General features: G+C 37.0%; 1 protein-coding gene across 4 annotated transcripts in view; it reads left to right on the plus strand.

Moving 5' to 3' along the window:
• Positions 1–16,588, plus strand: part of ROBO1 (roundabout guidance receptor 1) — a 727,411-nt gene that overhangs the window by 350,830 nt on the left and 359,993 nt on the right. For all 4 annotated transcript variants that reach the window (XM_051640235.1, XM_051640252.1, XM_051640268.1 and 1 more), the window contains exon 3: positions 9,298–9,381. In XM_051640235.1, the coding sequence (XP_051496195.1) occupies positions 9,298–9,381 (84 nt within the window). The remainder of the gene's footprint in view (positions 1–9,297; positions 9,382–16,588) is intronic.

Raw genomic sequence — 16,588 nt, forward strand, 5'->3', positions numbered from 1 at the left:
GAAGTTTAGTATACTAGTTGAAGTAACCTTTCACATGCCTAGAAATGCTTAGTGTCATAACACAAAGAAGTTCCAAACTAGCAAACCTTTAGATACAGAATGCAGTCTTTTAAATTCAGTGGTAGGAGTGATGTACCACTGAATTGAGAGCTACCAGTTGCTTGCAATTGACGTGTTATGTGCACAGATCTGGTTCCACAGCTCCATGTCTATCAGTGACTTGATCTTCTGAAATACTCCTTTGTGTGGTATACTTCATTTCTGCTCTGTGTCCTTAGTTTTTAAAGGTTCACTGGAGTCAGTTTTCAACTTGAGACCCAACCTGATTTTAACTTTCCCTATTGACAAGTTAGTAAAGGTGTTGCTGAGGAACACTTGATTTGCCTATTGACACATCCGCTGTGCTCCCAATAGCCTGTTGCCCACCTGCTGCTGCCAGCAAGGGCTGGGGGCTGCTGGCCCCACTGCCACTGAACTGGGGCATCCCTGGGCTGAGGACTCTAGCCACCTTAGGGCTTAGGCCATACGCCTTTATTGGCAGCTTGCAGGAGAATGCAGTGTTCAGACTGAAGCCAGGGCATTGTCTTCCCTGCTGGAGTTTCTGTGCCAGATAGCAGCCGTCCAAACCCGTAGCAAGCATCTAGTTATGACTTTTATGTAGTTTGACACACTGAAATGTGCTGAGGAACTCTGCTAGAGGCGTTTGAGGGCCCCAACAATATGGAACCAATCACACTAGAAACATATGATATGTATAATGTTGCTTCAGAAGTATTTCTTATTTCCTGCCCAAAGCAGCTGCACCAACATATTTAATGAAGTTAGGACAAACAAACAATCGGGGTTTGCTAAAGAAATTTTTCTTTTTTTCAAGCTGTCACTCTTACAGTGTTGTACTTCAGTTCTGAGATATTAAAGCTGTGACCTAGCCAGCAATGATATACTTGGGAAACTTTCTACAAGTAAATCTGACACAATGGTTTCTCAGTCATCTGTGCTTCCATTTTCAGTTCATTGCTGTGATGATAAATGAGTCTACAAGGAGTCTAATTCCCTGATCTTTAGCACTGTGGGTTTTCTGGTTTTCCTTTTTAAGGTTGGCTTAATTGTTTGCTTCCATTTGCTATTTATATATTGTCCTGTGTCTGCCAGCACATAAAGTGAAGTTTCTGATAAGGTTGTGTCTCATTTGGGTAATTTATCTCAAAAGGTCTGGTTGGTTTTTAAACACAGGTAATTTGGTCAATTTTTCTAACCTTATAGTCTTATCCATCAAAATTTTGATGTGATTGCTTTTGTTATTTACACTGGCATTTTTCTCATTATGTTTGTGTAGTTTAAAACATAACATTTTTCAGTGTTCATACTTTATTGCTTTGGGCTCTGTGCTTCTAGTTACAGCTCTAATTATTTCAGCAGTTCCCATGGATCTATTGAAGGTCCTATTTTGTTTCAAAATTACAGCCTCTAGCTAGTAATTCCCATGCTCAATGTACACAATATTACAAATTGACAATATCTAGAGAAATCTGCAGATCCTTGTAAACCCAAGTTCCCCTTGCTGTGTTGAGTGATTTCTTATCTGGTATTAATTTTGCAGAGCTGAATTCTGATGAGATTGAAGACTTATTGATTATTCTGACTATTTAATTACATCTATGTTCTATTTTATCTGGAGTTTGAGTTCATAAACTTGGAGAAAATTTTGACTCTGTATTTTCTTTTGAAATGAATCACACTGAGAAATGAAATTCCTAGCTGGAAGATGCTAAAGGACCAATAGGAACTATTACATTGACTTACCACTATTTTATAAATATTTCCTGGTTTAGGCTGAGAATTATTAAGTTGATTGGGACATACGTATGTTTCATTATGAGCTAGATAGTAATTGCTAATTCTTTATTTGTGGCTCTTTCGTTTCCCCGAAGTATTTGCAGCTGTGCTAACATAACACTGCATACAGTCAATGGGAGCATTTTGCTGCTTTAACAAGAAAGGACTTCAGCCTAATATCAATTTTTCCAGGCAAATGCTTACATGGTCCATCATTTGTTTTCTTAAGGATATGATTTTGAGCAGCAAGTAGTCAGCTCAGGTAAACAAGAAAGGAGGAACACCTGTTGTATGCCTTCTCTCCAAGGGACGAACTTAACTTCCTTTGTAGAATACATTTCATTACACTGCAAAAAAGCAGTAGCTCTTAGGAAGATCTTTATAGAAAGAACTCCTATGACCTAATAATAAAAGACAAAAACTACCCTGAAGTACTTAACTCTACTGAGCACGAGTAAAAGAAAATGTTCTTTGGATTTAAAAAGTTGTGTAGCAAGTGTGAATCATTTGATATCTGTGGGTGATTCAGTGTCTTAGAAGGTTAATTGGAAAGGGAATTCTGGACAGACTTGATGTACTACTACTTTGCATGGATATGTATTTGTGAGTTGATAATGCTTGTAGCTTGTAAATTTATTCTTGTAGAGCTGTACTGATTGACATGGTATGTTTTTCTTTTTACTAGTCAGAGTGAATACTTGTTTATCTGGCAATTCACCCTTTCATTTAACTTAAAAATCATCCCTGTGCACTACTTGCTAAATTAATTTCTGTTAGGCCACAAATACTTTTTTTGTAAACTACAACAGGGCTAAAACCTCTTTTTAAAATTATTTAATTATCAGGTTTTTGCCTTGTGCAGAGGACGGATTAAATAGAACATGAGTTGCCTTAAATATGAAAGGAAGAGGACCTTCAGAACGTGTCCTGTGTGCAGGCTTCTCTGTCATAGCCAAAGGGCTGTGATTATGAAAGGCAAAAAGGAAGGGAATCACAGAAGAGCAAGAACTGGGCATATTTCCTCTGAGAAATCCATGTGCTAAGGGTATGAATAATCATATGTGGCTGAAGTCACTGTTGGGAGGTAGCAAACATGCATTGGCAACAGCTAAAAGGCTCAAAGGCTGTCCTCCTAAAAGGAGAGGGGGAAAAACCAAGCCAGCACAGCTAGAAAAGGAGCCAGAACTGTCTTCTGAAAAAAACGAAAACAAAAAGGACCTGTGGTTCTTCCGATATCAGATATTCTTGCATATATAGCAGTTTTAAGAGGCTTACTTAGTATGTCAATGTATCCCCTTGCTGAACAGCGTATTAGTGCAAGTGTGTCCATTCTTCCTATAAACAAGCATTGACATACATTGATTTAATATTAGTCTTTGTGCTGAGCTCTGCAGGTCAACTAGTAAAATGTAAATGACACAGCTGTGTTGCAGATATATCTTTGATGACTCAGAAGATGACTTTGCACATACAGAAAAGCAAGGGAACAAGAAAGGGCTTTCCCAGCTCTTGAATTGCAGGCATCCCCTCCAATGATGATGTTTATTGTAGTTTCAATCCAAATCATGTGACTGTAAGGCTGGTGGGGTTGGTGTGTTGAATCAGTTCCTGCATTTTCATTGTTTGTAGTAGTCATTAATGAGGGGAATCACCACCTTTCCTAAGTTCACCACTCAGCTGAATAAAATATGGGGTAATTAAGCATGGTGGTGTTTTTCTGTATTCCCATTCTACAGAAAAAAGAAAATGAACCCAGTTCTTTGTTACTCTTTTGGGGGCAACTACTTATAAAGCAGCTGCATAATTTAGCCTCAAAACCACCTTAAAGGTCTAAAGTCACAGAAGCACCTCCAGGTGTTAATGCCTGGAGAACTGGGTGTAGTCCCATAGACTTTATTACAATGGCTAGGGGATTATTGCAAGAAGACCAGTGGAGCTGGAGGATTGTATGGGAAGCTTGCATAACCTGTTCTTCAACTGTATATTTTGCTAGTTATTATTTAAATGTCTTGATAGTAGTTCCCACGGTAATCAGAAATCTCTTGAGAAGTTCTCTCTCAGCTGATGAAAGTAGTCATAATTCCCTGAAGTTATGAAATTTAAACAAGTTAGCTGGCTGAATGTGAACATCTTATGAAAAATAATAGAATACTTCCTTCCAGCTAATATGAAACATCAGTAAAAATATTCTCCAGATTAATCAGCCATGTGCTTACATAGGCTTCTGATACAGACTTGCAAGTGTTTAAAAAGCTGTGATAGTCTAAGGGTGACCTAATTGTTCCAAATTCTGCACATAGCTTGAAGTTTTTTCTTTTTGTTCCAGATCTGAAGAATAGGTCTACATTCTTGAAAGCTTATCTGTACTTTTCTGAATAAACATAAAATTTTAGATAGTACTTCCCTCTACAAAAGTTACTTCTCACAGATACATTAATTTAATTTTAATGGTGGTTCTACCTTAGGTGTTATCCTTACTTATCTATATTCTGATAGCATAAAATGTTTTGTCATTATGTATAACAAAATTAAGAAATACAATTAAATTAAATAAACCTTAAGACATATTATATTGTATTTCTACTAGAACTCCAATGAAAACCCTAGAATAAATCAAAACGCTGGAGACAAAACCAAAACCAAATCACAAACAAACAAACAAAAAACAATTAACCAAGCTACTAATATATTTCCTTATCTGAGGTTGTGGTTTGATGTGGTCACAGTTAGGGTTTTTTTTCTGATGTCTCTTCCTAAATTTCTCTAGATCACTAGAAATGAATCAATGAGAATTGATCCAATTTGTAGAACACAATTCTAATATTGATAGTAGTTTATATTAATTTGTTTCACCCTAATCTTTTCTTAATGTTTATTTACAAAAAGATGTTCATTATCTTTCCTCCTAATTTTGTACCTCTGAGCTGTTTAGGATAGTGAAATTTAGAGAAAAGTAACAAGAAATAATACAGTTATATATTTTGACATTAAATGTGGTAACAATTACTATTTTTGTAGTCAGACATTTTTCAGAAGGTCGCTTTCATTTCAGATAAACAATCACCCATGTAAAAACTCAAGTGATATTCCAACAGTAGCAAGAAGTTGTTTCTGTGTAAGTCTTTTCAACTTGTCTTTACGTCCTCCAGGAGGATGGACCAGAACATCAATACTGAATCATTGGGGACTTTTAAGGATATGTCATCAATAAAAGGTGTCATACAGACATATCTCCTCGGTACAAAAGAAAGAGTAACTGATGGCACCACTTTCTGTTACCTGTGTGGGGGTGGAAATCACTGGTGAATTTTCAATGAATAGCAGAACCATGGTTAAAAGCATATTTATTATAATATTTGAGGTTATGATTGCACAAAGCATTTTAATATAAGTACGTGCAAAAATAAATGTGTCTGTTCTGAGGTGTTATAGGAGCTAAAAGAATGAATAACAATAGTAAATATTTAGTACTCACATTTTCTGGTCATTTTAAAACTTAAAGACACGTAAATTAATGAGTGGTGTTTAGTGGATATTGATGTACTCCAATAAAATTTCAGTGGAAATTTCATTGGAAAAGCTTCCCCATATTCACATACCTCTTTAGTGCTATCTGACTACCATTGAACTACCTAAACATGTTTTCAACTTGTATCATCAAGCTAAATCCTGTTGCTGCTCTGTTATCTGTTCTTGGGCTGCTCTGACTAAACTTGAAACCATTTCACCAAAAACTAGACCAGTTAGTGCTGGTAGACATAGCACTCTCCAGTCAAGTCAAAATAGAAGTTTCTTGGGTTTTTTTAATGCCTTTATGTACTTGTCCAACTGAAAAAATGGTGAATCTGAATATGGCTGTAGAAAGAGGGAACGAGGTATTTTTCATCATGAGGGTGTTCCTTCTCTCAAATGAGACACCTCTCAAATGCTCCTGTGAAAGAAAAGGATAAAGGGTAGCTCACTCCTTTTCTTCAGTTTGGTACTCAAGGCTTCACTTTTCATCTTTCTTTTCAAAAATAAACCAGTTTGGAAGTATTAAAAAAAAAAAAAAAAAAAAAAAAAAAGGAGTAGTAGGGAATTCCTTTTACTTTATTCCTGAAGTTTTGCATAGTTACAGGTAAAAAGTAATTTTCTGTTTGGTTGTTATGTTTGTTTGTTTTTTTACTTAATGAATAAACCAATTACTGCTTAGGCATTTTTTAAAGTGTAAGTTTTATTTCACTGCAAATAGGCTTTTCTGAGCAACTAGGATATCCGAGACCTTGGTTTAAATTCCTCTTGTCTGATACAGAAATTCAACCAAGACTTTCACTTGTTTTGAGGGACATCTTTGTTTGTCAGTTCTGTGAAGCCTGTTATAGAGTGATTATGGCATTCTCTAAGAGACAAGAGGTACTGAGTTCAGCCCTTGCTTTGACTCAGACTGAGCTGTAAATTTTTCATACATCAGGTGAATTGTTCCAAGTTATATAATTCATTCCTTTCACTTTTTTTGGCAGTGCAACTAGTTCAAAAAGTATTATGATAAAAAAAAAAGGTTCATTATATTTAGTAAAGCCAAGTGGAAAATTGTCTCATCCTACAGCAAGGAAGTAGTAGTAAATACATCACGGCTTTACATTGAGGTCCTTTGCCACCCATTCAACAGAGTATCTTTGCAGCAATCTCATGGTGAAACTTGCTGTTTAAGTCTGTGGTATTTCTTTCTGTTAAGTTTTTTATCTTTTCTGTTAAGTTTTGCAGGCAAAGACAAAGCTGGATCTTGTGACAGAGCTGAAATAAAATTCACTCCAGTGCAGGGAACCACAGCTCAAAATGTAGAACTTGGGTGCAGAGTTATTGTTCAGTGAAAAGGGCAGAATTCACGCACAGCAAGAGCTGAATTTCAAGGATTGTCATTAGTGAAAGTCATTTCCAGCCAGAGACCATAATTTAACATTAGCTGAATATAATGTTATTTATGACTCAATCAAAAGTAGCATTTCTCAAAGAATGAGAGAGTAAATAAAGACTGTGTGCTTTTGGATTTTAAATAGGAAGTACATTGTCACTAACAGATACTATGTAAATATCAGTTGTTTGAAAATGAGACTGATCCCCTCATTTCTGTTAGTGCAGGGACTGAAGCCAAAATATTTGTGCCTAAAGGGCTGCAAGTAGTTGTAACCTAGTTTTCTAAAGCTGCTGCTCTCATGTCCTGTTGGCTGTATTAAATGCACATAATTTCTGAAATGGGGACTTCTAACTATACTCCTAAGTGAGTCTTGCTAAAGGACGCTAGAATCAGTCATTTTGTGAGGTGTAACAAGGAGGGTTGGCAAATTGTTGGCAATGCTATGTTTGAGGGAATATCTTGGGTACAAAAGATGATTTCACTATGCAAATATATTTTGCACGTGACACCAGACATTACACTGACACGTAGAACACTCCAGTAGCTTTCAGTGCATCTTCCTTCTTCTTCATAATTTTGAGTAATGTGTGGTTAAATCTCCTAGAAGGAAATTAATTTTTCAAAATTATCATCAGCAGGTTTGTTGCTTGAAATCTCAGTTTGAACTTTCTTTAGTTGGTTATAAACATTTCCTCTAAAAAAAAGTAGGCATAACCTCTGCCTCTTAATTCAATTAAAAGTCCTGTCTTTCTGTCCTTTACTGTTGTGATTTAAAACTCTGACCCAATCCACCCTTGAATGCAAATAAGTGAGCAATCTGGAGAAGCAGAATGTTGATCCAGTCACTTTACAGACATTTTCAGAACAGATTTTAAAGATGTACACGACGTTGGCCATTAGCAAGCCAGCAAAGATGAATGGACCAATAAATGAACATATTTCACTTTCTTCGTCTGCCAGGATGACACACCATAGTGTTTGGTTGGCTTGCTGGGTTTTTTTTGTCTTTTCTTAATTTGCACATCAGTTCCTTAACTGACAATTTTTTCGAAATATTTTTCTAGTGAGTCCCCCTTAAATGGATTGGTCTTGAGGATTTTGGTTTTCTTTCTGTTTTTGCTTTGTAATTAAAAACATATCCATTCATAAGGATGCTGTTCCTGTAAGATTGCTTAAAAGACAAATGGAGAATATGAACATTTGGCATCACATTTTTAAAATGAACTAGCAAAATTAAGGCTCCAGAAAAAAAATTTAAAATCCACTTCTGTTTTTTCTTGTTTGATTTCATAAATAATTGTTTTAGGTGTGTTGTGAAACTTCAGGATGATTTCTAGTGGTATGTGGATTTTATTGAAAAGAAAGTAATTACAGAAGTCAAGAATATGTGTGAGAGAGAGAGCAAAACACATCTTTCCTGTCCAGGGTCTTTACAATAATTAATAAATTATCTGACACCTGTCAACAGTAAAAAAGAAATAAGCAGCCTATTGTTGTGTTAGTGATAATCTTGCAAAGATATTTGCTTCTTGCAGTTGTTTTGGTTTTGTGGATTTTTTTTAACAAAATAGGAATGTTTGTTTTTAGGGGTTATCTGTTGGACAGTGCACTGTCAAAAGTATATTAAAAATAGAGTTTAAGTTTTATAAACAGTTTTGCATTGAGCTGTATAGATGAGAGTGAAAAGATCTAGTAATATTGACAACAAATTCCTTTGGGTTGTGCTGTTTTGTTTTCAGAGCCACTGTCATTTTTATGATATTTTTTGCTTTGAATTATTTAGTTCATTATTATGAGTTATCTTTGTGGTGTTTTGTGGTGTTTTGATCAGCAATTGATCTTGGGGTTTTAAAACACGTATTAATTTATGTGTTTATCTGACCAGCTGCCTTCCCTTCCCTTTTTTTTTTAATGTGACATCAAAATTGAATTTTATTCTTGCAAGCATCTTTCAACTCAGAAAATGTGTCTTAATTCCTATGTTGCTAAACTGTTGCCTTTTCACAGAGGGGCTCTACCCCTTTCCACTGCTCCATCTTCCAGAGAGGTAGAGCAGTCTTCCCCGCTCCTCCCCTCCGTGCTTGCCAAGACACAGTTGTCCCCCCCGCCTCCTCGCCACAAAGAGGTGAAGTCCCCTGAGTCTGTAATTGCCAGGAGATGAAGCGATGATGGGGAGTGATCACAGTCAATAGCTTTGATTAACAATAAGGTGGAAAATTAGCAATGCTAGCATTCAGCTCTCCTGCCTTCCTGTCCCCATATGCTCACCACAGCCTGTGCTGGCTGGTTGGCAGGGTGGCCACCGCGCCTGGCGGGCTGCAGAGTGAGATTTGGAAGGGGCAGAGAAGGACAGCGGGCAGCATTTTGGGGACCCCAGGCAATGCTCCCAGCCACCTTTCACTGTGTACCACCATGCAGGCAGGGGAAGGATGAAGTGTGCCGTGCGCTGGCACTGTGGCTCTTGCTGTCATGTGTGGAGTTAATTGTGTCTGGACGTGTTGTGATCGAAATGGCAACTACTGTTACAACTGTGACCCCATCAGCAGCTCTGGTGTTGTTTCCGACAGACTCCGACGACCTAGAGAGGGGGACCGACAGCGGGACACCACTCCCCACCTCTGATAATGGTGACAATTCGCTGGGCTACACAGGTAGAGTGCATCTTTCCAAAATATTCCTGACTGCCTACTTCTGACACTTTCCACCTGCATCTGCCATTACCACCTGTACACAGTTTTTTAATTATCTTTGCTAGTTAGCTGTTGTTCACCATCACCCTAGAAGTTTGACATTGTTCATACTATTGAGAAATGTTATTGTGCCTTCAAACTAACCAAGACTGTCATTTTTTCTGTGTGTCTTAGTGCATTTCAGTGATTTAAGTAATTTTTTATTGTTGAAAGAATGCACCCATTCTTTTCCTTCTAATTGTGTATATTAGTGCATGAGGCAATATATAATCTCAGAGAAATTTTTCCAAACATTAAAGGTAGGGATTTTTCCATTTGTTTATTTGGGGTTTTTTTTGTTGTCTTGTGTTTTTGGTGGGTTTTTTGGCTTTGTTTCTGTTATGAACAAAAGTAAAACATATTGCAGCAGGGGAAAAAAAAAATAAAATCAAGTGAAATGAAAATGTAATTGGAGAAGAATCTGTTTTGTTGACTTCTGCTTTGCATAAATTAGAGAAATGTGTCTCTAGGCCAAATAAGAAAAGCCACAGATAAGCAGCAACATACGGTGTGTGGTAGCAGTGACTCTGAGGCACCCATTTCTGTAACTCTGCACACTGAAATCATAGCCAGCTCCAGGAGTCACGCTACCAAGCACAGCCTGGGCTCAGTCACAGAATCCCCAAGTCTAGGGCTTTCATAAATTACCGGTGTCCCCATAAAGTGGCAGACTGTAGATCTAAATAACTTATAGGTTTTGAAGGTAAGTTTTAATTCTTCTGGTGGCAGCAACTTTTGGAAAGAGGAGAATGAGTTGGACATTTAACTGGAAGATGTTCTTTAAATACTTTATTGGTACTGCTACTACTGCTCACATTGTGTAAAATTAATCAGGTTAACAAAAGTGTGTGAATCAGATATTCATAACTAAGATGGTCTTACAGGATACAAGAAGAGGATAGGTAGATAAAAGAGAGAGGGAGTAATTTATTGTCCATTCATAAATCTTCAGGTCTGTTATACTCCACTTACATTGATTACAGCTTTCATCATCTGCCCCTCACAGTCACCCCTGCATGTGGTTTAAAACCTTGACATGTGATTTTATTCCAGTTTAAAATACTTTTAAATACTTTTTCAAATAAAAAAGTTAAAAAAACGATGCAATACAAACTTCTCCTCAGTCAAGAAAATAGATGCCTTCTTAGAAAACCATAGCATAGACCCTGCTGCATGTGGATCGTTTAGACTTTTCTATCTTCTAAATATTCTTTTTTTTTTCTTTCATAAATTCTCCCCCTGCCTCACTCTCTGAGTTTGGCAGATCTGCCCTCCCTGATGCACATTGAGTCATCACATTGAGAAAATGAAAACTGATATTTCTTAAAGAATTCTTTTTTAGCTCACTGTAAGTTATTTTTTTTGTTGTTTTCAGAAAATGAGGCTAGGAACAGTGATGCGTGAGTCCTATGTTTAGGCAGCCAATAATTTATTTGGGACCACAAGTTTGATTCTAGTTTTTTAAGTTTGCTTAGTTTTGCCTAGAGAAGAGCAGCCAGTTCCCCTTTCGCTCCCTCACCTCTGCCTGGCCTGAGACTGGTACCTGACAGACAGCTTCCCACCCCTGACAGCCTCACATCTGCCCACAGCTGTGGGAGAGGAGGCCCTACATGTGCCCTTCACAAGCCCCCTTAGCCACAAGAGTAGCAGGGGATAAGAATTCTAGGGTAGACAACATTGCTTTTTCCCCACTGGTGTGTTTCAGAGAGGGGTGGGGGCTTGGCACAGGAGCCATCATAGCAAGCAGGCTGGGTGGGTGATGGCAGGCAGAGCAGGCAAGGGCTGCAGGCGATGCTGCTCCACAGCAGAGATCATGGTCCCCCATGCAGGGCAGTGTGTAAGGTATATATGGCTGTGTTTAAGGCAGTAGCTCTCCTCTGATCACGGGGACATGGCCTGACCTTCTGAGCAGAGCACAGACTCTTCTGCGTCTGTCCACCCACAAGGATCTTTCCCCCGCACCAAGGTGCTCGTGTGCACCTGGGTGCTGTGTCTGAGGACAGGGCTTCTGCAGGGCATTGCAGCTGTTTAACCAGCCTCTCGTAGACTAATGGGGTCATTTGAGAGAACCGACAAAATCAAACCCTGGTCCAGTAGCTCCCCAGAGGCTCCGGATCATAACTCTAGACTGTATGTTAATAGACATTTTCCAAGCAAGCACAAAAGTCAGGATCAAGTTAGAAGCGAACACAAGCTGAACAAAAATGAAAACTGAGAGAGTGGCTGGTTTTGCTTAATTGGAGGTTTTGTGCCTCTGCTTGAATGAGCACTGAATGAAGGAAAGACCAAGTCTTTAGTGGTTAAAGATTTAATGATCCAGTGTTTTTTCTCTACTATTTAGTAGAAATCAGTAACAATATGTGTACATACCTTTGTTTATATGGAAAAGCCCTGAAGTATTTATTATAATTAGTCCAACAGTTTTCTGTACTAACCAGTAAGGTTTTTTAAAAATATCATTAACTGTAATACATCTTATAGGTAAAGTTAATTTCTTTTCTAATTCATGGGCTCATTTATGTGGGCCTAATATAGAGTTTCTGGGTTATACAGAAGTATTCTTAGATAATTTTTTTGTTTTATCTGTAGAATTCTGTTTTCCAAAAGGAAAGCCATTCCAGAAGCTTGTTTGTACACGCAGTTCTCTGACTCTTTACTGAAATCACTCAGATAAAGTCCAGAATGTCTGGACCCATGGCAAAAAAGAAGCAGCAGTTTATTTTTTAATCCTGTTTTTATCTTCGGGTGGTGTCTGAATGGATAAAACACAAACAAGCTAGTAATTGTTGTTATACAGTAGGATCATAAATGTTTACTCATATTAAGAGCAGTGTCACATCTGTAGGGCACATCTTCCTTCCAGATCCATAGAAGTTTAGCTTTGAGGTAAATAAGCAAAGCATTTGCTAATTTGCAAAGTTTCAGGGTTAAATATTATAATTTTACTACATATTTTTCTTTCTGTATATGTTTTTTATTGTGAATATATGCAGCTGTTTCATGCTCTTTTTGAGTGGAGGTACATGTCTCCTACAGAGTGTTTCAGTGTGTTCTTCCAAAGTCCACTTTAAATCAGGAGAATTCTGGCTATCCATGTTGTGTTGTCTCCACTGTGGACGTGAGCACTTGCCTTGAGAAGTAAGCTCATACCAAACACGTTTTCAAGGAGGAGAGAGGAGTTGCTAGCCCAAGATATTTCAGATAAAGATTAAAATTGATAAATTTTAAGACTGTTATTGGGGGAAAATTATGAATTAGTATTTAACTTATCATGATTCTCAGTATGTTACAGGACCAAATGCTAGATATTTTTTTTTTAATCTCCCTAATCAAGATAGTAATGTGATATCCAATAGATCATCATGTTTTTATTATGAAAATTATTATTGCTAGCTATTAACTGTAGACCCAAATGTAGAGTCTGTGTACACATCTATATTAAAGGCAGTAATTTGGAAGGTTTTCTGCGGCAGATTTGGTAGGAGAGAAATGCTAAAAATAAAAACCATCTAAAAGTTGATGTGACCATGTAGGTAGCATATTCAAGTCGGTAGACATATCTGGATTGATTCAGTAAAAGTTTTAGAATTAAAACCAACCAAAAACCTTTAACCATAATTCTCTCAGTTTAAAGAAATTAGCCCAGAAGATCACCTTGCCTGGATCTTCACAAAAGATCATCTGTTCTGTTGAGGGCAGTTTGGAAAATAATCACATAGTTAACATATGTAAAAGTAAAAATCTAAATTACTGTTTTAACTATGTGCATGAAGAACAGGCCAGATCACAGTGACATTCAATAGAATAAAACCATATTTTGTGTTATATTTAATTTGCCTTGAGGAAGACATCCAAAGTATTTTTCTGAAATGCTCTGTAACCATGCCTGGTTTTCTTTCTACAGACTTAAAGGGAACTTTAGGTGAATAACAGTGACATAGATACCTAAAAATAATTGCAAGTAATCCCACCTCTCCATCAGTTTGGATCTAAGTTCTGAAAGGAAAAGCAGGTGATAGAAGTGTGCACCAGAGAATGTAATGAAATCTTTTCTAATCACCAAAGGACAGCAGGAGAATGGAAGATTCAAGAAGGAATTCAGTCCTTTGTCAAGTTTAGACTGCAGAGATATCCGATGAAAACTATTTTTTTGGCAGTTATTTTAGAGTGCAAAGAAACCCTTAAGGTACCCATCATTATTATTCTTTTCATTTAAGTCCTGGAGATAAGTACAGGAACAAACAGAATAAGGAAGCAAGGAAAAAGATCTAGGAGAGGTCTCACTTTGTGTCAGAGAAGAAATACAGAAAATCACATTAATAAGATACCTGAGGAACTCAGGAGATAGAGAATTTGGAAAAAAAAACCCCACAAACTTCTAAAAGGAAGGATCTTTAATAATGTCAGGATTACCAAGAGTAGAACTTGTGGTTAGTGGACAAATGAAGCAAATGATGTGCTGAATTATGTCCCCTAGAGCCCGAGCAGTTTTGAAAGCCACAACACTGCAGCATGGAGCAGGGATTGAGTAAACCTGAAGAAGAGCATAGGCTAAAACTGTCTTGACTAAAACTACTAAACGTACTTTTCTGTTTCACATTTACCTGTTAGGGCAGATTTTCAACAAAAGGGTATTTTCCACATCAGATTTTACATCTAGTTTGCCAGCCTGATTAGTAAACTGTTCACTCTTAGCTCAAAAGCTTATTTTTTTCCTCTCCAAAATAGTGCGAGGGCTGTAAGAGTCAAGTATGAACCTCTGTTATTTTCCACAGAATCAGTGGCTGCAGAGTAATCTCTAAGATTGCATTGTGCTGTGCTATTGAAGTGTGCACATGCATTATATTCCAGGAAGTAGAACATTTCCTGTTAAACCAACTGTGACATAAATACCGGGGATCATTTAACAGATCACAGAGTATCACTTGTGTTAGAGAGACCCAAATGATGGCTTGTTAAATTAACACTATATAGTCCAACATTTGCTGATGAGGATCACCACTCCTCACTACGTAGATTTATGTTTTGTTTAAAAGAATCTTTCCAAGTAAGCTTTTTATTCGTAGTTTTCAAAATTACTGTTCTAGCATGCAAAGAAATCCTGTAGTTCCCACTTGTGACCCAAAGTTAGCCTTGATTTTTTTTTTTCCTCTGATTTTAATAATGAAATCATTCCAGAAATGTTAATTTACATGACAAGGGATTCCATCCCTTTTTCTTGCATTGACTTTCTTTTCTACTACTGTGGTGTTACGTGATCAGGAGAATTGTTCATAGTGGATCACCACTTGTCCTCTGTCAAATAAGACAGATTGCCCTTGCCGAGTATTTCAAGAAATGAAGGGGAAATCACTCTTCGTTGCATGGCCATTTCTAAAACATTTCTTCTTATATTCCAGTAATCTTACATTGGTTATCCTATGTATTACAAGAGTGCCTTTTTTTGGGAAGTCGTAGTCCTAATAACACATTCAAGAAAAAAAAAAATAAGACTTCTTTGACATCAAAGGTGGGAATCTGCAGTAATCCTTATCCAGTGAGAAACGGAGTATTTTTCAACCGTGTCTTTTCTAACAGATTAGTAGAGGTAGTAAATGCACACACAGATTTTGTGAGTGAGAGGAAGAGGTGGGAGAAGAAAAAGCTAAGATATGCAACAGCATGATGAATAAGAATGTTGTAAAGAATAGTTGCTGTTTTATTTGACATTCCTTCTGAATTATTGTGTTTAGTTTAAAGATTAGTTGGAAAGAATGAGGGATATTAGGAAAAACACATAACACAATATGCTAGTTTGGCTAATGGGATGCAGAAAGTGGGGAATGAAGACGTAGGTTGTAGAGTTTGGATATTTTGGGTTGTGAGTAGGCTGTAATTTTAGATATGAAGCAGGTAGGTAGCACTGTCTGAACAAAACAAAAATCTTGATTCTGTAGAAGTATTCCAAATAAGCTCTTGGTAAGTCTCATATTGCACTGAGTTCAGCATGTCCAACAATCTGAAGAGAAAAGCAAATACTTGTTTGCACTGCAGAACCATTAGACATCTTACAGACCTGAATGAATCACTAGATTAGATAGCAGCAACATCGATTTAATTGCAGTAACAGAATACTTATTGCAAGTGCTAGTACTCAGTAGCTTCTGCTTGACTTTTACATCTCAGGATACAGGCAAAGCTAGCAGTTCAGACCTTTTTCGTAGTCTTTCTCTTTTTTAAAACTTGCCAACTGAGCACGTGTGCTTTTGAATCACTTTAAGAACAAACACAGAGCCCCATGATACCAATTTTACAAAGCTACTTCTTAGAGTACATCTGCACTCTAAATCCAGGAACAGATGGATACTGTTATGCTTATTTAAAAAAAAAAAAAATAAAAATAAAAAATCAGGCATAACATTTGCCTAGTTAATTTAGGATAGAAATTTATTATAGAAATGTAGGATGTTTTACAGCAGCAGATTCTAGAGTAGTTTTCAAACAGGAGTTTGAAATCGCCTTTCCAAAGATTCAAATTTGTGATAGGTTGTGATAGATTATGCATGCTATATTTGATTTCCTAGGATGAGCATCTTGAGCCTATGTTTTCCTAATTGATCATGAGACAAGTAAAATCAAAACAAAAGGCATATTATACTTTCTCTTTTCCATTTGTATTGTCACAAACAGGAACCCCTGGTGTTGCTGAGAGGCTGGCTGCTGAGGGCCTCCTAGCAAGAGTAAAGACAGAGCAAATTGCCTTCAGACACCGCTGTCAGTGCAGTGAATTAAGTATGCAAAGCAACTTGTGAGGATGTTCAGAATTACAAATTTCTGCCAGTAGGTCAAAAGAGTATGAATTATCACAGGATGAGAAAGGTAAAAGATCACTTCCCATCCTCATATGAGTATGTTACACAAGTTAATATTTTATTTTAGGCAGGCAATTTGTTTTATTTAAACTAGTAGAAAGTTAGTAATGCACATGGTCTCTTTAAATGCATAGCAGTGAAATACACTGTAATACATGACCTTTGTTTATCATGTTACAAATAATGCACTTTCTTACCTGGCAAAAAAATAATGAAAGGTAGTTTCTTGTGATTCATGCATTTGCACTGTTGGTAATTTTAACAATAACTACTATATA

This window comes from Apus apus, chromosome 1, assembly GCF_020740795.1.
Source record: "Apus apus isolate bApuApu2 chromosome 1, bApuApu2.pri.cur, whole genome shotgun sequence".
Taxonomy (NCBI): domain Eukaryota; kingdom Metazoa; phylum Chordata; class Aves; order Apodiformes; family Apodidae; genus Apus; species Apus apus.